At 51.8% G+C, this 22751-nt stretch overlaps 1 protein-coding gene across 3 annotated transcripts in view; it reads right to left on the bottom strand.

The window, feature by feature from the left end:
- Positions 1–22751, bottom strand: part of Ppl (periplakin) — a 54411-nt gene that overhangs the window by 19747 nt on the left and 11913 nt on the right. For 2 of the 3 annotated variants that reach the window (XM_057776225.1, XM_057776226.1), the window contains exons 2-9: positions 10722–10821; positions 4829–4983; positions 4142–4262; positions 3511–3630; positions 3387–3428; positions 2117–2278; positions 1928–2035; positions 439–534 (exon numbers count right to left, since the gene is read on the bottom strand). In XM_057776225.1, coding sequence (XP_057632208.1) covers positions 439–534; positions 1928–2035; positions 2117–2278; positions 3387–3428; positions 3511–3630; positions 4142–4262; positions 4829–4983; positions 10722–10821 — 904 coding nt within the window. The remainder of the gene's footprint in view (positions 1–438; positions 535–1927; positions 2036–2116; positions 2279–3386; positions 3429–3510; positions 3631–4141; positions 4263–4828; positions 4984–10721; positions 10822–22751) is intronic. The other variant, XM_057776227.1, reaches the window with a different exon arrangement.

Raw genomic sequence — 22751 nt, 5'->3', positions numbered from 1 at the left:
ATCCCCCAAACCGTCTCCTGAAGTCAGGCAGGTTCCTGGTGGTAATGCACCCAGTATCTCCCATGCCTGGAGTCAGGTAGGTACCTGGTGGTAGTGCACCCGGTATCTCCCAAGCCCTCTCCCATGCCTGCAGTCAGGCAGGTACCTGGTGGTAATGCACCTGGTATCTCCTGAGCCCTCTCCTGTGCCTGTAGTCAGGCAGGTACCTGGTGGTAGTGCACCCAGTATCTCCCGTGCCTGTAGTCAGGCAGGTACCTGGTGGTAGTGCACCCAGTATCTCCTGAACCCTCTCCCATGCCTGTAGTCAGGCAGGTACCTGGTGGTAATGCACCTGGTATCTCCTGAGCCCTCTCCTGTGCCTGCAGTCAGGCAGGTACCTGGTGGTAGTGCACCCAGTATCTCCTGAACCCTCTCCTGTGCCTGCAGTCAGGCAGGTACCTGGTGGTAGTCCTCCATGTACTTCAGGTGGCTCTCCTCACAGATGAGCAGGTTCAGGTACTGCTTCCACTCTGCATGCACGGCCTCCATGTGTGCCTGCCAGGGAAAGGAGAGACCCATTGCTACGGTCTGGGAGGCCAGGGGAGGGGCTGGTAGGAATCCAGGTGGAGAGGGTAGAGAAAGGTGGGTGAAGCCTAGGTGAAGCCCCCACAATGGTAGCCAGCTCCTGTTCAGATGGGGACATACTGAGACGCCAAGGAGGGTTACCATGTACAACCAAGTTGGGTAGACTGTGTCTACTCAAAGTGGTGTCTTTAACAAAGTCCCACCAATAGGGCTGTAGCTCCATCGCAGGGTGCCGCCCAGCATACACAAGCTCCCAGGTTCCATTCCACATAAACACTAGGAAAGGTACTCCTGGTGGGGCTCAGAAGTTCAAGGTCATCCTGCTGTCCTTGGCGATATAGTAAGTGTAGCCCAGTAAACTCAATCTCAAAAAATAAATCCCACAATAAACTAAGAATAAGTTCAGTAATGGGAATGCTTGCCTAACAGGTTCCAAGACCTGGGGTCCCATGCCTAACACTGTAAAAGAACAAAGCTTCTGCTCTGGTTGCCCAGAGCGGACTGAGCGCCTCCTAGGCTCTCTCTACCTGGACCACTTGGAAAAGCCTGGGCTGACTGAAGATTGCAGGGTAAAATCGTGGCGGAATTAGATCCTTTAAAAGGAAGGGAAATGGCTGGTATAGTGGTCAGGACTCAGGAGGGCAAGGAAGGCATGAGGATCCAGAGTTACAGCCAAGGCTAGGTGTGCGGCACACACCTTTAATTCCAGCACTTGGGAGGCAGAGGCAGGTGGATCTCTATGGGTCTGAGGTCAGCCAGGGCTACACAGTGAGATGAGAAAGAGGGAGAGAGAGAGAGAGACAGAGAGAGAGAGAGAGACAGAGAGACAGAGACAGAGAGAGATAAACACAGAGAGAGCGGAGCATGGAGAGAGAGAGAGAGAAAGGGAGAGGAAAGAGGAGTCAGACAGGAAGAGACACAGAGAGAGTGAGTTTGAGGTCAGCCTGGGCTACACAGGGAGACTGCCTCAACAGAAGAAAAGAAGAAAGGACACAGACAGGCAGAAGAAAAAGCAAGAAGTTGGCAGCAGAGGTAGGAGAGGTCCAGTTCCTGGAGGAAGATGAGAGGACCAGCCTTGGATGGAAGAGATGGGGGAGCCTCTGAGGAGCGAGGCACTGGCCACACCTGGGGTTCACAGTTCAGCCTCCAGATCTGTGAGCACATGTACCATCTCATGTGACAGTCTGCGTGGGAACCTCAGAAAACAAAGCCAGGCCACATCCAGGCCGAAGTAGGAAGCCCGGGCAGAGCTTAGAAGAGGATGAAGGCAAAGGCAGCTCAGTGTTTATGGGGTGCAGTTAGAAGCCCCCAGCTTGAGCAGAGGAGCCCCTATGGTGAGCACCCTTTCTTGGGGCACACTCACCTCAATGGAGTTCCTCCCTGGGTGCTCCGCTGCCAGCAGTTGGTCACCCTCAGTGTGCAGTTTGTTGATCCTTTCTTCCTTGGCCTCTAGGTTCCGGTTGATGAAATTCTGCCAGGAAGGAGGTGGGGTCAGTACCTGGCTTGGCCACCCTGTGTCCCCCTCCAGAGCTGCTCCTGGCCTTGCGCTCACCTCGTACTGGCGCCGGCGGCTGGGGTAGTCAAGGTTGCGGTCGCTCCAGTCATACTGCAAGCGGCCCTTGGCCTGCTGGTCCAGCCAGTACAGCTCGTTGGTGCAGCGTTGCATGTAGTCCTGCAAGGAGCTCAGGTGCTGCTGCCGTGCCTGCGAGGCTGCCTGTGGGACGAGCATGAGGTGAAGACAGCACTGGGGCCTGGCTCGGCTTCCCTGCTCACCTCTTCTGGGGCCCAGCCCTGCTATTCCCCAGCCAGGCAGAATGGTCCCCTGAAAGCATTCATTCACAAGTGTTTGTGGAGCACCAAGGAGATGTGGAGCGCGATTTTGGGCCCAGGGTACAGAGCAGTGAACAAAGGGAAAGACAACCTTAGAACTGATGTGTCCTTGGAGCTTCAGTTTGCCACCTGTAACGTGCTCACCCCTAGGGCGTAGGGACTTCCACACAGCTGGCACTCAACAGACGGCAGCCATACCTTCTACATTTGCCTTTTATAATTATTTATTATTGATTTATTGATTTGAGGCAGGGTCTCATGTAGCTTAGGCTGGCCTCAAGCTTGTCATGGAGCTCCTAAACTCTGATCCTCCTGCCTCTCCTTTCAGGTGCTATGACGCCAGGGGTGCATGACCAGATTTTATCTGGTGCTGGGGCTGGAACCCAGGGCTTTGGGCCTGCTAGGTGAGCTCTCTACAGACAAAGCTCGTCTCAGCTCCTTATGATTATGTTCAGAGGAGCATCTGAAGCCTTTGTGGGTGAAGAAGGGTTCAGGAAGACTGGGAGGCTTGTAATTCATCCTGTAGAACAGGAACAGTGGTGCCGGATGGTGGGAGTGCACTCGGGAGACAGACGCGGGCAGATCTCTGTGAGTTCGAGGCCAGCCTGGTCTACAAAGTGAGTTCTAAGACAGCCAGGGCTACACAGAAAAACACTGTCTCAAAAACAAAACAAAACAACAACAAAAGAGCACACATACACACACTCATACATGCGGGCACATGTGCACACACATGCCTGGACCATGCTCTAGAAAGTACATGGCATCTGCTTGTCAGGTAGCAATGCTGCACAAAGAATTGAGTAGGGCTCAGTGTAGCTCCATTGGTAGAGTGTTCTCCCAGAATGCATGGAGCCTGGGCTCCCCACAGACTGCTATGGTCACACTGGAGTATGAGTATACAGCGTCACCTTCAGAAGATCATGGTGTCCCAAGCTCCCAGCCCATGAGCCCCCTACCCATGTCCTCTCCCATCTCCCAGGGCTTCTCACCAGCAACTTCTGATACTTCGCCTGGAGTTCACTGTTCTGTTCCTGTGGGGAGAACCAAGGAATGAGGTTAGACCAAACTTGCCCCTCTCTGCCCCACATCTCCAAGTCTCCACCACATACGCACCTTGTCCTTGGCCAGGTGGGGTCCAATGGCTTTGACTTCATTGTGGAAGATGTTGTGTTGTTCTACCTGACTGTCCACCAGAGGAAGGTCAGTCCCAAAGCCCTGGCTGCTCAGCTTGTCCTGGAGGGTCGGTGGATAGACACCAGGAAGAAGATGTGGGCTGGGGGCAAACTTTGGCCTACCCCACAGGAGCCTGGGCTTTTGACCCCAACCAGGTGAGTGCCTTTCCCCCAAATTTTTCTGGAGCAAGTGGTGGCAGGTGGACCACTGCTGATGCTCATGACCTTAATCTCGCAGTGACCTGTGGGACCCTGGTCACTGTTTTTGTGTTACAGGTAGACACACTACTAACAGTAGACGTGCCACAAAGACACCCGGATGTGGCTGCCACAAGCTTTGCCGTGGAGGAGATGAGCTTCTCCAGTCTGCCCCCATAGCTGCTGGATACCAATGAGCTAGGCATGAGAGGCACAGCTGGCAAGGACTGAGGTCTGACTGTGTGACTCCAGGCTAGGCACTGTCCCTCTCTGAGCCCCACTCCTCTTGTCATGCAACTTCAGGAGACTGCATAATGGTGACCCCTACTCAGCAGGACCGCGATACTGTGAGCTGACCCTGCTCCAGGCCATACCAGCTTCTCGTCCACCAGTGCAGCCCAGTTGACCTTTGGGTCGGCCTCCTTCACTGCCAGGCTGTACATCTGCTTGTGTTTTCCCCGTAGGTTGGTCACACGCTCTTTCAGCTGGCGGATGCTGGGGGGGGGGGGAGATAAGTTACCATGTTAGTGGGACTTGCTCAGATGATCATGATGTAAGCCCTAGAGAGGGGGATAGCAGCCTTGGGCACCACACTACCTCTGAATCCTGTTGTTCATACTGTCTGCTTTCCTGAACCTTCCCTCCCTTTTTCTGAAGGGCTACTAGAGAAGGTTTTGGAAGAAACAGGCAAGAGCACTGTTCCCTGGAGCACATGCCCAGCACAGTCACGGGCAGGGCTGTGTCACACAAGCACAGGGGGCAAGGGGCACGGAAAGACCCACGACGCTACGGGGTGGGCGCTGGTTCAACTGTGTTGAGCTGCAGTGTGGCCGTAAGCTCAGGAGACACAAAGATATAGAGTCCTGAAGCAGTGAGCGCATCTATTCCCAAAGCCTCAGCCTCCAGCTACGGAACTTAAGGCCTCTGGCACACATGCTGGATGTCCACCTACTCTGTGACACCCTACAACAGAGCGTGGTCCTGGGAGCTAGAGAGCACCAGCCCTCCTGCCTGGATCCCAGCCTAGCATGCCCTCTGGGGACCACACAGAGGGGACTTACTCCTCAGCGATCATGTCCCCCTGTGGATGCTTCATGTGCTTGGCAATGGCCGCATCCGCCTCCAGCACGTACAGCAGCTTCTCTGAGTCAGACACCTTCTGGAGGGCCACGTCCCGGTGCTCAGGAGGCTGTCCCTCTTGTAGCCGGGCCAAGTCCTGAGAAGGAAAAGAAAGGAGTCGGTAGTGATAGCACAGGGCCTGAGGGGCAGGACCTGCTGGGGGCTCCTCTGGCCTTGTCCGGACTGGCACTCAGCAAACACAGCTGGGCACTGACACACAGGGGTGAATGGTCCCACTGGTACCTAGGCATGGCTCTGCCGCCTGGTTTTCATAGCCCAAGCTGGGAATCCTCTGCAAGGCAAGCTGACAGAAATCTTGCAGGCACCAGAGACGGAATAAGGGAAGCTATGTTAGCTCTAGCTCAGGGAAGCCCCTCTGAGGTGCTGACATAATCTAGGCTGAAGGACAGAAGGAAAATATGTTCTAGGCAGAAAGAAGAGCCTATGCAAAGTCCTGAGGAAAGACAGAGAGCAAGCCATGATCTAGGCACCAGTGAGAGGCCACTTGGCTGGAGGCAGGGCTAAGAGGAAAACCAGAGCAGATGGGGGCCGGTCACGTGATCTATGGACACCAGAGCACGGGACTCCAAGGAAGAGCCAGTCACACGACCCAGAGCATAGAAGGTCTCCAAGGAAGAGCCTGAGTTGAGGTTTTCAGGAGCCATGCAGCAGGCTGTCAGCATTAGGGTGTGAGCGGGAATAGAGCGTCGTGCATGACAGCACCTGATGGGGTGAATTGGGCTGTTCTGTGCTGGGGAGGAAGAGTGGGTGGTAGATACTTAGAGCTGATAGCTTCCCTGTGAGTCTAGAATCTCCGTTTAGAGAAAACAGCTAGTTGACAAGATGGGGGTTCTTTCTTTGTAAAAGGAATTATTTTGTATTTGTTATGGGTGTCTATGTGTGTGTGCACACATTGGGTAATCACAGGGGCCAGTAGAGGGCGTCAGATCCCCTGGAGCTAGGTTTACAGGCAGTTGTGAACTGCCCAACATGGGTGCCATCTCTCCAGCCCCAGGACAGCGTATCTACATACAGTCTGTGTACTGCACCTGCCGTGAAGCCGGCCAGTGTTTTGAATCCCTAAGGCTGAGTCCAGTAGAGGTCAGGAGGGCAGTGAGTGAACTGAGGGCAGGATAGGCAACACTGGGGCACCCGCAGCAGCATGGCCTGCCACTGGTTGGTTTTGGGGACCTTATCTCCACCTGTTTTCAGAAGAGGAATGTTGAGGCTGGGAAGCAGTTCAGTGTGCAGGTGGTTGCCTAACAGGTGCAAGAATCTGTGTTCTGTCTTGGCACCACAAAGACTGAAAGAGAGAAAGCAGGTTGAGCATGCAGCTCAGGGGCAGAGGTGATCCCACCCAGGGAGCGGTGATCCCACCTAGAGAGAGGTGATCCCACCCGGAGAGAGGTGATCCCACCTGGAGAGAGGTGATTCCCACCTGGGAGGTGAGACTGGAGAGAAACAGAGTGACCAGGGTGTGGGATTCCATTGAGGTAAAAACTCCCCAACAGGCCGACTTAAGGGCAGGAGGCAGAAGGGTGGGTACCTGGCCCCGGACTAGGGAAGAACATGAAAAGAAACAGCAGAGACACTGACACTGAGCATCATGCTGCCCTAGAGAGGTCCTAAGAAAACTGGATGGTGCACTCGGACCACGTGTACCTTGTAAGGTGCAAAGCAGGCCGCACTCTTTAAAGTGAGAAGAAAGGGTGTGTATATGAAAGTGACTTTGGCCCTGGAGAGGCTGAGGCAGGAGAATCACATTCAAGGTCAGTCAACCCTTTATAGCAGGAACTTATTTCAAAACAAAACAAAAACAAACAAAGGAAAATGGGGTTGGCAAGATAGCTCTGTGGTTAAGGACACTGCTGCTCTTGTAGAGGACCTGGGTTCTGTTCCCAGCACCCAAACAGCAGCTCCCAACCATCTGGGAGTTCAGTTTCAGGGGATCCAAAGCCCTCTTTGGGCCTCCGTGGGAGCTAGGTATGAATGTGATGCACAGACATAGATTCAGGCAAACACCCAGATACATACAACAAAAACACAATTAGGAAAGGGAACTGATAGGGTCATTCAGGGGGTAGGATATCTGCCACCCGGCCTGACGAACTGAGTTCATCCCAGGACCTGCATGGTAGACAGAACGAACTCCTACAAGTTGCCTTGTGATCTTCATATACGTGCCATGATGTGAGAGCACACACACACACACACAAACACACACACTAAATAAATGCACGTGTTTAAAAAAAACCACCAACCAACAAACAAACAAAGGGAGGGAGGAAAGGAAAAAGAGCCAGACTCAGTTACATAGTCAGTTCAAAGCCAGCCTGGGCTACATGAGATGTGAGACTCTCTAAAAGGAGGAAGAGGAAGAGAGCAAAGTCGAGGACATGGAGGTACAGCTCAGCGGCAGAGTGTGTGCTTAGCAGGCGGGGCCTTGGGCTCCATCCTGAGGACTGGAAAAGTAAAAATAAAAGCAGAAAAGGAAATGGCAAAAGGAGGGTGGGTCCAGAGATGCTGCAGTGTCCGGTCCAGGAGGGCTCAGCTCCCTGTGGATGAGGAGATGGTATCCAGGCTTCCCACCCCGGGGCTGTCCAGGGAGTTGGAGCAGAAAGGGAGCCGGCTCCCCCAGTGACTCGGAGCTGAGGCTGTGGAGTCAAAGGCCAATGGGCCAGGCGTCCCTGACCTGGGCAGGCAACACAACACATTTCCTGGCTTGGGTGGAATTTCATACTCTCAATCACTGACAGACCCAAGGCCACCCTGGGCAGCCACAGTGTCAAAGATTAATTCGTCAAAAGAAAAGTCTGTAAATCTTCACCGAGTGCTACAGATGATGTGGGTGGAACACGTCTGGCCGAGATGAGGAGACAGGGCACGGGGGAGGCTGACAAAGGGCTCAGGTCAGTCGGACTTTACGGACAGTGAGAGGAGTTAGGGAGAGGCCGCCTCTAGAGGGCAAGCACCAAAGACTTTCTAAAAAACTCCTACCTAGGTATCCTATCCTGCCTAGGTGACTATCTACCAGAGCAGATTCACAGGGTGAGTTCACTGATGGGAGCCACTTCTGGGCTCTTTCTGTGAGTTACACCTTGATAAAAACAGTCCTTCAGATCAGAAAAACTGCCAGGGCCCCTGCACAACTGGCCCACTGATGGACAGGTGGGAGAGCGAGGAGATCCGTGTGGGCGCCGGGCAGGTGATCCGTGTGGGCGCCGGGCAGTTTTGGTGGAGGAGCTACGGAGGGACATGCTCCATCCTTCAGGTTTGTCTGCACACAGGACACCTCACTGGATAGCTCTGTCACAGGGATCTGCAGGTCATGTGACACAGAGACAGAGAAGGGGAGGGGTTGGGGCAGGGGCTGGGGAAGAGAGAGCAGGGCACGGCTACCTCAGGGTGCTCCTGGGGAATGGGAATGACGCTAACATTGTACTGAACTGCCTGAAGCAACTCTCACCAATTAGAAAAACGAAAAGTTCAGGAAAATGTTTTGGGCAGTACAATGGACAAATAATGATGCCTTCTGTAAACAGGGAAGGGAGGAAGGAGGGGGAAGGGAGAGAGAGAAAAGCCCAGAGGAAGGAGATGCTTTGGCCCATTTACTCAAAAAGTGGCTGCTGCCTGGGCTATGGTGGCACATACCTTTACTCCCAGCACTCAGGACAGAGGCAGGAAGTCTCCGAGTCTGAGGCCAGCCTGGTCTACAGAGTGAGTTCCAGGACAGCCAGGACTACACAGAGAAACCCTGCTCCCCCCACCCCCCCCAAAAAAAAATCCACAACAAAACAAAAGAGTGTCTGCTGTTTTTTCAACTGTGTTCTGCTGAGATTAAGAAGCCCCTCCGGAGGGAGGGGGAGTGGACTGGGGGGAGGAGAAGTGGAGTGGGGATAGGGGGAGGGGAGCGGGGGGAGGGGGCAATATGTGGGAGGAGGGGGAGGGAAATGGGAAACGGGGAGCAGTTGGAAATTTTAATTAAAAAAGAATAAAAAAAAATGAGGAAAAAAAAAAAAAAAGAAGAAGCCCCTCCGGGTTGGGGTGTCGCTCAGTGCTGTAGCGCCTGCCTAATGTGCACATTGCACGGGCTCCATCTCAAGCTCCACATACACGGGCAGATTGCTGTCAGTCTGAGTCTGAGTCATTCCTCAGGCAAACCCAAAGGGAAGCCTGAGCATGCACCTCCCCGCAACACACACACACACACACACACACACACACACACAGAGAGAGAGAGAGAGAGAGAGAGAGAGAGAGAGAGAGAGAGAGAAGGTTGGCTACCTCTGTGGATGGAGTTTATGAGATGTTAATGTCCCTCATCATATTGTTTATCTGTCCTAAAATGTTAGTAATGAGAACATGCTATTCTGGTTGTGAGGAAAAACAGACACACCCCAACAAGATGATTTTCATTTAGGAAAATAAACAAAACACCATTTCAGGGCCCCATGAGAGAGGATTAATGGCATCTTGAGAGGGGACCGGCATTCTGAGTGGTGGGGGATATAGGCTGGGGAGGAGCGCTCAAGGACCCCAGGCAGAGGGAAGGTGGCCCCATTCCTGAGTCCCTACAGGGCCATCCTGGGCCAGGACTGACCCCCTGGCTTCTTGACCCCAGCGTTCCTACTTGCCACCTGCCACCCCCACCCTATCCTCTGGGCACTCTGAGCTGTCTGTAGACGGGCCCTGGGACTGTATATGTTGTCTGTCAGAAGTGGTTGTGGGAGCAGGAGCGGCCACAACAGAGGCTAGAGACAATAGTGGGGCCTCACAGACCATGACTTCCCCACCCTCAGTCCCCGACTGCTCAGGGCGGGCTCTTAGTCACCTGGTGACTAAGAAACCAGATGAAACACAGCTCTTCACTACACTTGAATTTCAAATAAACAACAATCCACACTACAGTATAAGTGAGCCCTGAGTAGCACCTGGACCCGCTGACACTCAGGGAGAAGTACTCTGAAATTCAAATGTAACCCGGTTTCTTAACTCACTTCCTTTGTCCAGTCCAGCAGTCCTACAGGCAGCCACTCCTGGGCCGGCTGTCATTGACTACTCCCCAGTTCTTTAGCACCTCAGCCAGGAGGCCAGAAGAGGACTTCCTATGCCCAATGCCCTGGATTTCCTCCCTAGCACTGGGGTTCTGGGAGGGGGGGGGGTGGAGAAGGGAGAAAGAATGGGAAGGTGATATGCATTTCCCAGCGAAGAAGGCTGCAGACTGTGGCGTTGGAGGTGTACAGGGAGAACAGGCCTGGTTTCCCTGTGGAGCCCCAGGCTGTTCCTCCTGGGTTTCCTGACTGGGTGAGCGCTCCTACCCTTTGAGAGGGAGTCAGACAGTGGAGACATCATTCAGCCAGTACAAGTACAGATCCCACCCCAGGTTAAACCCCTAAGAGTTCTTTTCCTGATCTGGAAGCTCCACGGGGAAGCTCCACCCACAGGGAAACTTTACTCTGGGGAAGGCTCTGCCCAGGAAAAGCTCTGCCACTCCAGAAGCTCTGCCTAGTCCTCGAGAACAGTATAAGCCAAACAACCCCTCTACTGTGTTACTAGGTTACCAATTCACCTCTCCCGTTTTTTTTTTTTTCCTCCCAATTTCTGTCTGTGTAAGACCCAGGGCAGGAACTCAGCATCCTGTAGGCCCTGGGCTGGAGCGGTGTCTTGGCACAGCTAGGGTGAGTCAGTACTGCAGGTTCCCCACTCTCTAGATGCCAAGAGCTGTACTTCTTGGAGCAACCACAAAGACTTCTGGATATGGGTGACGCTGGGGCTGTCGTTACTAGGTGAAGACCAAGATGCAGAAGGCCCTGATGGGGAGAGCTGGGTACTCACACTCTGCATCTTGGCCTCGGTGTCCACAATGTTCCTCTCCACCTGGTCCGCATTCTTCTGCAGCTGCTCAATCAGATCTGAGAGTTCCTTGTTGGAGATGCTGCGGACAGAAGGAGCAGGGAGATGGAGCTCAGTGCAAGCCCCTAGCTTCCGGACTCCCGGGCTGGCCCACCCTAGGCCCCAAGCAGGACCTGCCACTTCAGTCAGACTTCTGGGAGCTAGCTTGTCCCCACAGGATAAAGCTACTAACACCATAAACAGTGCATGGGGCAGGAGTACCAAACCTCACTTTGTCTATTGTGAGGATTTAGAGCTTCTATTCGGTCAAGTTGTCAAAGCATGAATCTTTTGTTTATGTTTCTTTTTCCCCTCTGGAGTTGGCCTCTTTGTGTTGGCTGACTTCCACTCCTGACTCAAGCCATACATACTGGAACTGAGACATATAAGAGGGGGACCCAGCTCAGCTCTTCTTGTGGCACTTGGCAGGTTGGAGCACTTAACCCTTAAAGCACCACTGAAGTCTGTAAAAATCACTATGCGTATTAATGATGGTCCCTTGGGTTCTTATTGTAGACACTGCTGATGTGCATGGTCCGGCAATTGAGCAAAGACATTGAGAATGTCCCCCTTCTTGCCCTGGCTGCCTTGTGCAAAAAGACCGTGGGTCAGATAGATAGCAGAACTGCCCTATGCCAGCTCTGTGATTTCTGAGCACTCCATGGACATCTTGAATAAACTACATGACAGCCACAGCTGGTTGTCATGGCTCCTGAAGGCAGCTGGAGACAGAACTGTTTGAAAAAGTTTTGCATCAGACATTTTGATGTCACAAACCTTGATGAAAGCAAGATGAACCTACAACTATCCCTACCCAAGCCAGAGCAGGAGCACTTCCCTGGCATTCTATCAGAAGGACTGCTGTGATTGGTGTAGAGAGAAAATGCAGTGATGGGTACAAATAGGAACCTTTTTTTTTTTGCATGCAGGGTGTGCTGTGATTGGTGCAAATAGGAGCCTTCATTTGCATGCAGGCGTGCTGTGATTGATACAAATAGGAGCCTTCATTTGCATTCAGGCTGTGCTGTGATTGGTGTTAAGAGAAAGTGCAGTGATGGCTGCAAATAGGAACCTTCATTTGCATGCAAGTGTGCTGTGATTGGTGCAAATAGGAGCCTTCATTTGCATTCAGGCTGTGCTGTGATTGGTGTTAAGAGAAAGTGCAGTGATAGCTGCAAATGGGAACCTTCATTTGCATGCAGGTGTGCTGTGATTGGTGCAAATAGAAGCCTTCATTTGCATGCAGACTGTGCTGTGATTGGTGCAGGCACCTCTTTTATCTACATAAGCAGGTGTTACCTCACTTGGGGAGTTGGCTGGACAGTTCTCTTCTATGCTGCCTCCCCTGAAACACTCAGGTTAGGTATCAATGCAAAAGTGTGAACCCCAGCAGCCCCAACAGCAGGTGGTGGGGTTAAGCCACAGGATAGTGGTTAACAATGGCAAAAGGAACAACGGTGGCTACGATGGAACCACAGAGACCCACAGTGCTAGGCTGTCAGGGGCTGAGGAATTCTAGCTTGCTTTCTTTCTTTCTTTCTTTCTTTCTTTCTTTCTTTCTTTCTTTCTTTCTTTCTTTTGTTTTTCAAGACTAGGTTTCTCTGTGTGGCCCTGGCTGTCCTGGAACTCGCTCTGAGACCAGGTTGAGCTCAAACTCAGAGATCTGCCTCTCTCTGCCTTCTGAGGGTGGTGATTAAACCATCACCTGGCCAGGTTTCTTAGACTTGCCTGAGAGCTGGAACACTTGAAGGGCTGAGAGTCCCAGTGGCCCAGGCCTGCCTGGGTTGGTATACAGCTGAGCCTGGTGATACAGGCCAGTCATCTCATCTACTTGGGAAGCTGAGGCAGGAGGATCACACATTCAAGGTCTGATGGGGCTACACAGTGAGTTCAAGGCTGGCTTGGGCAACATAGTGAGACCCTGCCTCAGAATAAAAAGCAAAAAGAGGGTTGAGGAAAAAATTAATTAATTAATTAATTAATTAATTAATTAATAATTTAAAAAAGGGCTGAGGAGCAGGTCAGCAGTGGAGCACTCACCCTGGCAATAACCTGGCTCTAGGTTCTATCTCCAGATGGTTAAAACCCAAATGAAAAGAGACCTGTAACACTTGCAGGTACCTGAGGCCTGCCCAAGAGTGGAGACTCTAGCTGGCTGCCTCTACTGCTGCCCCTACCTGCCATCACAACTAACTGCTGTCAATCACCCGGGGATAGCACCCAGAAGTGTGTTAATGCTAAAGCCCCACCCTTGCACAGCTCCTTTCCCACCCACAATTTCAGTAGAGCAGAAGGACCCGACTGGGTGACTGATAACCAGATAATCGGTGCAGACCACTGGGCCACGTTCAGTATATTCTTGGAGACATAATTCACACCGCATTGGCTCACCCATTGACAATACACACAGTGGGTTTTAATATATTTAAAGTTTCACAGTCGTCACCATTAACTGAAGAATCTGTTGTCACCCCTAAAACCTCATGCCCGTTAACAACTGCTTCCCACCTCCCTCCCTTCCTTGCAATCACTACTCTACTTGTTTTTTTTTTTTTTTTTTTTTTTTTTGGTTTTTCGAGACAGGGTTTCTCTGTAGTTTTGGAGCCTGTCCTGGAACTAGTTCTTGTAGACCAGGCTGGTCTCGAACTCACAGAGATCCGCCTGCCTCTGCTTCCCAAGTGCTGGGATTAAAGGCGTGCGCCACCACCGCCCGGCTCACTACTCTACTTGTATGCATTTTATGCTGGCTGTTTTATCTGTGGCCCTTCATGTCTGGATTCTCTCAGCATTTACAAGGTCCATCCCAGCCACAATCTTTGTGAAAAAGCTTACCCTTTTCCACAGCAGCCTAAAATTCCATTGTATAGGTGCGCTTTAAAAGATGTGGACAAGTTCGGGGTCTTGGCCAGGATGTATATAAGGAGAGGCTACAGAGAAAGGTGGGTCCTGGGTGCCTCCTTTGGGTTAGGCTGGGGGGAGGTGGGGTGCTAGATCCTCAAAGTGACCCTCCTAGTTCGGGAGGATTGAGGATGCTATGCACTGCTTCAAACCTTGGAGTCCAGGTCCCCAGAGCCCGGGGCTCTGTGTACTATTGCTGTTAGTTTTCAGGTTCTCCTGGGGACCTGGATACCCACCAGTGGTTACTAATAAGGTAAACAAAGCTGGGGGCACAAATGACAATAGGAAATAGAAGCTCTGAGTGTACCTACTCACCTCCTCGACTTTGCCCTAGGGCCTGCCCTGTGGAGGCTCACAGAGAACAAGACTCAGGCCACACTTCTGTAGAATCATCCGAGGAAGATGATTTCCTACAGAAAGTCCTCATTCTGTGCACCACTTAGGACTAATACCTGCCAGTTTAGGCAGTTAGGACGCCTCCTCCACCCAGACAAGTCACAAGCCAATATCAGGCTCTGAGAAGCCCAGCATCAGACACTGGTGTCTGAGGGGTGAGCCAAGAGGGAGCAGAATGGGGGAATTCATGCAGAAACCAGGCTAGAGGAATACATTGAGCTTCCCAGAAAGGAGAGGTCAGGGCCCACCCTGCTCTCCTGTTCCTCAGCTGGGCAGACTGTGGGAGACCGAATCCCCTGCCTCCCATTCTTGTCACCAACTGGCAGCCCACCTGCTGCAGCTGGAGACGCAAGGCTCCATGACTTGCTCCTGCCCCTATGAGCCACTGTTAGGACCTCCCAGCCTCTCCTCAGGGTATGTATCACGTGCTCAGCCAGCATTGCCCCAGGCTGGTCACTTGTGGAATGCCACCACTGTTAGGACCTCCAGCCTCCGCCAGGGAATGTGTCATGTGCTCAGCCAGCATTGCTACAGGCTGGTCACTGTTCCAGCAGAGTTCAGCACACAGGATGGGGCACAGAGAGTGGGAACCGAGAGGGGCCAGCTGGAGCTTGTGCAGTTTCAGGCAGGAATTGTGTCTCTGTTTCTCCGTCTGCTGAGCAAGGATGAACACAAAGGCATCTTGTTTGTCTGGCACTGGCTGAGTGACTGGCCAGACAGCAGTACCACCTCTGCATCATCCTCATCCCGAGACTTAGGGAGGCTTGCGGAGAACTTTGCAGATGAGAAAAACAGGACTCAGAGACGTCAAACACTCTCCCGGAGTCACACAGCCTGTGAGCAGAGAACAGTAGTTCTCCCCGGAGCTACTGACTGCTACCCAGATGGATGTTGCGAAAGCCACGTGACCCAACACAGGGCAGCAACATGCATCACGATAACAACAGGCGCCAATACCGACTTTCTGCACACCAGATTCCTACTCCCGCCTTACGTTATCTTCTTGGAACCGTGTAATTAGCATGATGGAGAACCATATTATTATCCCAACTTTATAGATGTGGAAAATAAGGACCAGAGAGGTTAGGTAACCTTCCCTGAGTCACACAGTAATTACATGACAGAGCCAGGATTCCAATTGAGGTAGTGCCCAGAGTCCGTGCCCTTAATGTCTCTATTTGACAATCTTGGGGGCCCTTAGAGCACACAGTACATACTTAATAGACTGTTTTAAGATGCCATGTGCTCAAAACTGCCATATTTTTAACCAGTATGAAATGGTTGTAATAATAGTAAAGAATAGTGGAAAACGGTGTCAACTGCTAACACGGACATGGAGAAATCGTCCAGCCCAGCCTCCTGTGCTGCTGGTGAGAACGTCAAACGGTGTGGGAGTGGTGGACAAAAACAGATCCATAAAGTGTGACCCAGCACTCAGGAGGTAGGGCTGCAGCAGCAGAAGTTTAAGGTTACGTAATGAGTTTGAGGCCACCCTGTCTTCAAAGGGGGATAAAAGGATGGAGTGACAAAATGGCCCCGTAATGATCAGAGTTTGGCTCTCAGTGCCCATGTAAAAGCTGGCATGACACCACACACCTCTGCAGCCCTAGCACCAATAAAGGCAGAGACAGGGGGATTGTTGATGCTTGCTGAGGGGTGGGGAGAGAGAGACAGACAGACTGCGGTTCATTAAGAGACCCTGTCTGGATGAAACAAGGCGAAGAGTGATAGAGAACTCAAGATGGCCTCCTGTGACTGTACCTGCATGCACGCACTCACACACACGTGTGCACTCACGCGTGTACACACACCCCACAGAATAAAGACAAATGTGGTAGCTCACACCTGTGATCCCAACACTCAAGAGGCAGAGACAGGAGGATCAGGAGTTCAAGGTCACCCTCTGATTGATTTGTAGCAAACTGGAGACCAGGCTGGGCTACATGAGGCCCTGCCTCAGAAATAATAAAAAATATAAATAAAAATACACAAATAAGTAAATAAGCTGGGTATGGTGACACATGCTCTTAATCCCAGAACTTGGAAGACAGAGGTAGGTAGATTTCTATGAGTTCAAGACTAGCCTGGTCTACACATCAGGTTTCAGGACAGTCGAGTTGCACTGAGAGATCTTATCCCAAAACAAACAAACAAACAAACAAACAAGCAAACCAGTAATTAAACGCAGGCTCACTATTCAACCCAAAGCATTCTCGCTCCTGGATCTAAACCTAAGAGAGATAATGCGGCTTCAGTCTGGCCAACATTTCCGTAACAGGTAAGAACTAGAGACAACTCAAATATCTATCAACCAATGAGCGGGTAAGCCATCCGTAAGGCTCAACCACACGACAAGGCGTGCTCAGACACCTGCTACGATAAAGATGATCCCATGAACATGACCCTCGGGGCCAGGTGCCAGCTGTGAAGGACACATTGGTGAGACATATCAGAGTGTGTGTGGGGGGTCCCCAGGAGTAGAAAGCAGATTAGGTGAGCCGGGAGAGGGTGCAGGAATGCTAAGGGTGGGGGCAGTGGCACTGGGGGTTGGGAGTGATAAATTGTTCTAAGTTACTTGTGTTGTTGGATGTACACATCCTGAACATACTAAATCTCACGAGCTGCATCCGCTCAGCAAGTGAACTGCAGAGTTCGTGTACTCTGTCTCATAACACCCTTGCTAAAGAGACTGGCCAGCTGGGCAGAGTGGCACACATCTATTTCCAGAGGCCGAGGCAGGGGGATTATTGCAAATTCAAGGCTAGCCTGGGCTACATAGGAAATTCTACAGTGTAAGGGTATTTCAGAAAAAGTCAACACCAGACAACTAACAGGAATAGTTAGAGTGAGTCTAGGGTACAGCTCAGCGCAGGAGGCCCAGGGCTCCGCCCCTGCAACATGGACAGAAGTCTATGTACAGTGGTTGTAAATACATGGTGGTGGTGGGGGTGAGACAGGGTCTCTGTTGTCCGGGTTTGACTTTAAACTCTTGGGACCACCTGAGGGCTGGGGCTGAGACAGGTGAAGGTACCCCTTTCTACCTGGGGCACCCGGCTCATGTTAACCATTGTAAAAATTTGTAAATACCAGGGTTAGTGATAATAGTAAGTTAAGTTTATATTGTCATCATGGCTAGTGTTCATTTTCCCCGTAAATAAGCAAAGGTTTGGGGGGATGGTGCCATGTGACTCCCTAGTAGGAAGCTGTTGGACTCAGGCTTGCTGCCCCAGCTGCCTTGAACAAAAATTCTGCCAGTCAAATAGCCAGAGGAACTGCCCTCACGCCACCACCAGCCGACTAGAACACTCCGTAGTAACACCTCTAGGAAACCACTCACTGATCAAAGCCAGCCCTCCAGCCCTGGAGGTGTGCATGCCATCTTTTGCTGTCACAAGCTTCAGTGAACTGGAGCTGACCTTGTCTACCCAGGTAGAGAGGGAGCACTTCCTGACTGGCCTAGCAGAAGGATTGCTGTGATTGGTGCAAACACCACCTTTATTAGCATTCACGTGAGAGCCTGTGATTGGTGCAAACACCACCTTTATTAGCATGTGAGAGCCCGTGATTGGCTACATAAGCAGGCTCACGCAGGGGTTCTGAGGAGACACTTTCCTGTGCTTCTGTCCCTCCTTTTGTGACCTTAGGACCTTTGGGGTTGAGAAGTGAGGCCAGACTGAGTAGCAAAAGCTGGAGGAACCATCAGTGGCCAGCAGTGACAGCAGTCACAACAGCAATGGGCAGATATAGGAGCTGAACCAAATGGCTGAATACCCCAGCCTGTCTTCTTAGGGGCAGGCAACCCCAGCCACCTGGAAGATGCCAATGAATGCTTGCAGGGTCTGACTGTCACCAGCCCAGTGGTGAGTGGCCTGGTACTTATGACACTGCTCAGGAATCCTGCTGCCCTCTGAAATAAGTGGCATTATTTATTGTAATTGTTTTGTGAAATTTTTTTTATGTGTGTTTGCCTATATGTATGTCTATGTACCATGTGTGTGCAGTACCCAAAGAGGCCAGAAGAGGGCATCACATCCTCTGGAACTGGAGTTATAGACTGTTGTGAGCCTCTGTGTTGTGCTGGGAATCCAACCCAGGTCCTCTGGAAGAGTAGTCAGTGCTCAACGGCTGAGCCATCTCTCCATGTCAGCATTATTTATCCTGCTTTTACAAGGTTGAGGCTGGAACATTCTGTGCTTTTGCTAGGGTTTGGGGTCTGAGTAAGAGAGCGAGGGCCACGTGTGTTCCAGTGAAGCTGCACAGGCATGTGGGGGTGGGACCCACAGGGTGGGGCACAGGAACAGGCCTGGCAGGTTGGGCTTTTAATCTTACCAATGAACCACACTGGGCATCCACTCTTGATGGCCTTGATGAAGGCTGAGATACGGTCCCTTCCTCCACCCTCTTCCAAGATGTCCCGCCCACAGTTGGCAACCACCTGGTTGGAACAGGGAAGCTGAAGCACTCCCAACCACCTACCCCCATGCCCAGCCTCACTTCCATGCCCAGCAGTTAGCAGGGCTGTGCACACTGTCATTTGAAGGTGTCTCAGAAGCCATCAACTCCCATCTGCCCATTGTCCAGGCAACTTCGGAAGTAAAGGCACCACCCAGGGTCACAGCTGTGGAGGGGAAAGACCTGTGTCTAGAACCAGACAGGGCTCAGATCCTGGCCGCACCAGCCAACAATGGGCCTGTTCCTTTCGTACTGAGGATTGAACTCAGGGCCTCATACAACCTAGGCAAGTGCTCTACCCCTGAGCTACAGCCCCAACCTTCTTTTCAGTTTTTCAGAGATAGGGTCAAAGTTGTACAGGCTGACCTTGAACTCACTCTGCACTCAGGCAAGGCTTAAACTTTTGGCCCCCCCCCGCCCCGCTTCAGTTTCCCCTGTAGCTGTGATGACAGACCAGTATCACTACGCCCAGTGAACTATTTATCCCATGACCCTTCTCATCATCCCTACTATGAGATCGATACATCCTGCTGCCTAGGTAAAGGCTGCATCTGACATCTGAACTAAGTTTCAAAGACACTCTATATTATTTTGGGGGTGCAAGGACTGAGCTGGGGGTTCAGAGCAGTGTCTAAAGGCAGTAGGGTACCACTCTCTGTCTGACCACACAGGGTGCACCCAACATGCTTCTGGAATACACGTGGGTGGCCTGGCACCTCAGCAGTAATAATTCCCCTGGGGTCACTGATTCTCTGCACTGTCCCTCCCTCTAGAGTTGCCATTAAAAATGGAGCTGCGGCTGAACTGCCACCATGCTGCGTGTGGCTTTTGCAGCTGGACCCTCCTCTCGGGGACAGGGCTTGATTTCTGCCATGCTGGTCCTGTAAGCCAGGTTCACAAGGCCAGGTATAGGACTTATCAGGGGTCCTGATACCTGTTACTTGTTACCAAAGCCAACACCATACCACTGCTGGGACTCCGGCCCAGTGACTCCATGATCTCCATCCCACAGTCAGCCAACACACAGGCCTAGGTGGGCCCAGGCCACAAAAGACAAAGTCAGAGGAACTTCCTTGACAGCTACAGGGGGTAGGGTTGGGGTAGGGGTGTTTCTGCTGGTGCTGGGAAGACAGTGACACAGACGTCCACCTAAAGCAATCTGGTGCGGAGATGGGGGGCTCATACTGAGGCCTGCCTGAGAAATGCTACCTCACAGTCTTGGCTCAGACTCCATCGAATGTTAAGGAGCAGGACCGAGATGGCTTCCAGGACTTCGCCGAACCCAGAAATGTCAGCCCAGGCCTGACTTGTGAGTTGGGACTGCCAGCTGAGAAGGTCTTGCAAGTCCAGTAGGGTCCTCTCATGTCCCTCTCTCTTCTCCCAGGACAAAGTGAGGCCAGGCTGCTAGTGCCTCCTTGGAGCCTGTGCTGGCTAGTGAAGTCACGAGAGAGGAGGGAACCTCAATTAAGAAAATGCCTCCATCCGTGTTATTAAGTTAAATAAACCAATCTGCGGGACAAAGAAAAAGAAAGAAAAAAAAACCAAACAAACAAAAAAAGAAAATGCCTCCATAAGATCAGGCTGCAGAGAAGCCTGCCCAGCATTTTCTTAATTGATGGGGGACGGCCCAGCCCACTGCAGGAGGTGCTACCCCTGGACTGGTAGTCCTGGGTTCTGTAAGAAAGCAGGCTGAGCCGGGTGGTGGAGGCGCACGCCTTTCCCTGACTTTCTTCATGAAGGAGTAAGATGTAGAAGTGTAAGCCAAATGCCGGGCGATGGTGGCGCACGCCTTTAATCCCAGCACTCGGGAAGCAGAGGCAGGCGGACCTCTGTGAGTTCGAGACCAGCCTGGTCTACAGAGCTAGTTCCAGGACAGGCTCCAAAGCCACAGAGAAATCTTGTCTCGAAAAACCAAAAAAAAAAAAAAAAAAAGCCAAATAAACCCTTTCCTCCCTGAGTTGTTTTGGCAGTGGTGTTTCGTCGCAGCAACAGTAACCCGAAGACAAAGACAATGGGGACAAATAGGCATGGCCAGGACTGGGTCTGAGAACATGAGGACCTGACGAGAGCTTTCTGGGGACAGAAACAGGAACAGGTATCTCTTTGTATCCCTAGGATGTATCTGGAGCAGAGCAACGTAGGGGGCAGGGCAGGGAGTCACAGACTGGCCCTGGCTCTATCAAGGGCTGTTAGAAGTTCAGCAGCTACAACCTGGCCTGCTTTATGCTGAGGATGCAGTGATAGTGACCGCCAAGTGAGAAACTGAAATCTGAGCCCTGTGCTGTGTGATTTCACAGCACGGCTAGGACAGCGCCTAATCCTGTCAGTCCCGGCGCAGACACCCATCAGAGGAGCTAGGAACAGGGACATCCATGGCATACCCAAGCACAAACACTCTAAGATGGACACAGGTGTCTGAGAGACCCTGAGTCATGTCCTGATGGACCCCTGACCAACTGTTATTTTATGCAGGGTCACCCGTCCTTTTCCACAGCCGGGGCAGGGAGCAGAGCCGTCTGTCAAGCACATAAACAGATCAGATGCCTCCTATCTTAGTGCATTGTCAATGACTTAGCTTCTCTGAGCCTTCTCTGGGGCATGGGGATAGCTAGGCTAGAAGGCCTTCACCACCAGGGGCTGCTCACTTTCACATAAAGTCTCCCAAGTCTGACAAGGAAGTCATGTGACCTGGAAGACGGTGGTGTGACTCCAGAAGGTTCTAGGGCCTCTGTAAGGTGAAGCAAGCAAGTGCTCAGAGCATCCATCTGTCTCACTTAGGGTCTGGTACCTATAGATACTTAATTAAAGTCAGTATTTGCTCCTAGGTACCTGCTCCACCTCTACACACACACACAAACACACACACACACACACACACACTTGCTGGGGACCAGGCCTTTGCCTCCAGCTCCTTGACAACCTGAACCCCCAAAATCCAGGGCTTCAGCCTTGCCTAGCCAAGTCCGGGTCTGACTGTAGAGGGTCAATGTATGAAGATGTAGCTGGACACCAGCTGCAGCAACAAGGCCCCCCGGCACACAGGGCAGGGGGCTTGGTTTGTCCCCAGACTAAGAAAACAGCCTTCTCCTCAGAGCAGACATGCTGAGAGTCCGTTGCTTCCTAGTGACCCCAGAGAGGCCAGATCTATGCTGCGACCCTTACCCCAGCTGTCCCTGCCTGCCCAGCTTCTCTTTGCTCCCCTGCCTCTCCTTGGCACTCTGTTCTTGGCATAGGCACCTGACTCTCCAGGCCTGAATCAGTTCCCATGCACCACCCCTCGGTCCTGTCTCAGTTCCTCCCTTTTGGGCTTAATTCGGTCTTGATGAGTGTTGGGTGTGTGCAGGTGGGGAAGCGGGAACCATCTGAGCAGGAATGCCTGGAACGTGGGCGTGCACAGTTCCCCGGAACTGCTCACCTCCCCAGAGCCTCCTGCCAGCCCCAGCCACAGCACATTCTAGGTCCCACTTGCCATTCCGGGTCCTACCGGCCTCTGGAACCAGGGATGGGCTCACTGGCTCCTGGGGCTTCGGTCTTTTAAAGGCTCACTTGGGTGTGGTAGAGCCCCAAATCTGGTCTTCTATATAGTGACTCTGAACATAGCTAGAATGTCAAGAGTTAAACACAGAGCACGCGCTAGGTGCTGAAAGCCTACCTAGTCTTTTCATGTGTCATAATTTTCATTTATTAAAATCTGAGGATCTGAGAAGGGCAGCACTATAGAGTTACTGGGGCTGGACTCTTTCTCTTTCTTTTTTTTTTAATTACATTTTATTTATTTATTTGTTTGTTTGTTTGTGTGTATGTATGTGTGCTGTTGGAGAAGTGATGGAGGTGGGTCTTGTATTAATCTGTTGCTTTCATTGGTTAATTAATAAAGAAACTGTCTAGGCCCATTTGATAGGCCAACCCTTAGGTGGGTGGAGTAAACAAAACAGAATGCTGGGAGAGAGAAGCCAAGTCAGTGAGTCGCCATGATTCTCCCACTCCAGACAGACGCAGGTTAAGATCTTTCCTGGTAAGCCAACTCGTGGTGCTACACAAAATATTAAAAATGGGTTAGATCAATATGTAAGAGCTAGCCAATAAGAGACTGGAACTAATGGGCCAGGCAGTGATTAAAAAATACAGTTTCCGTGTAATTATTTCGGGGCATAAGCTAGCCATGCGGGCGGCTGGGTACCGGGGACACAGCCCTGCCGCTCTTATTACTACAGAGAAGAGTGGGCA

The sequence above is a fragment of the Chionomys nivalis genome, chromosome 7 (genome assembly GCF_950005125.1).
Source record: "Chionomys nivalis chromosome 7, mChiNiv1.1, whole genome shotgun sequence".
Classification (NCBI taxonomy): domain Eukaryota; kingdom Metazoa; phylum Chordata; class Mammalia; order Rodentia; family Cricetidae; genus Chionomys; species Chionomys nivalis.
The sequence above is the reverse complement of the archived record's forward strand: the minus strand, read 5'-3'. Positions and strand labels throughout refer to the sequence as shown.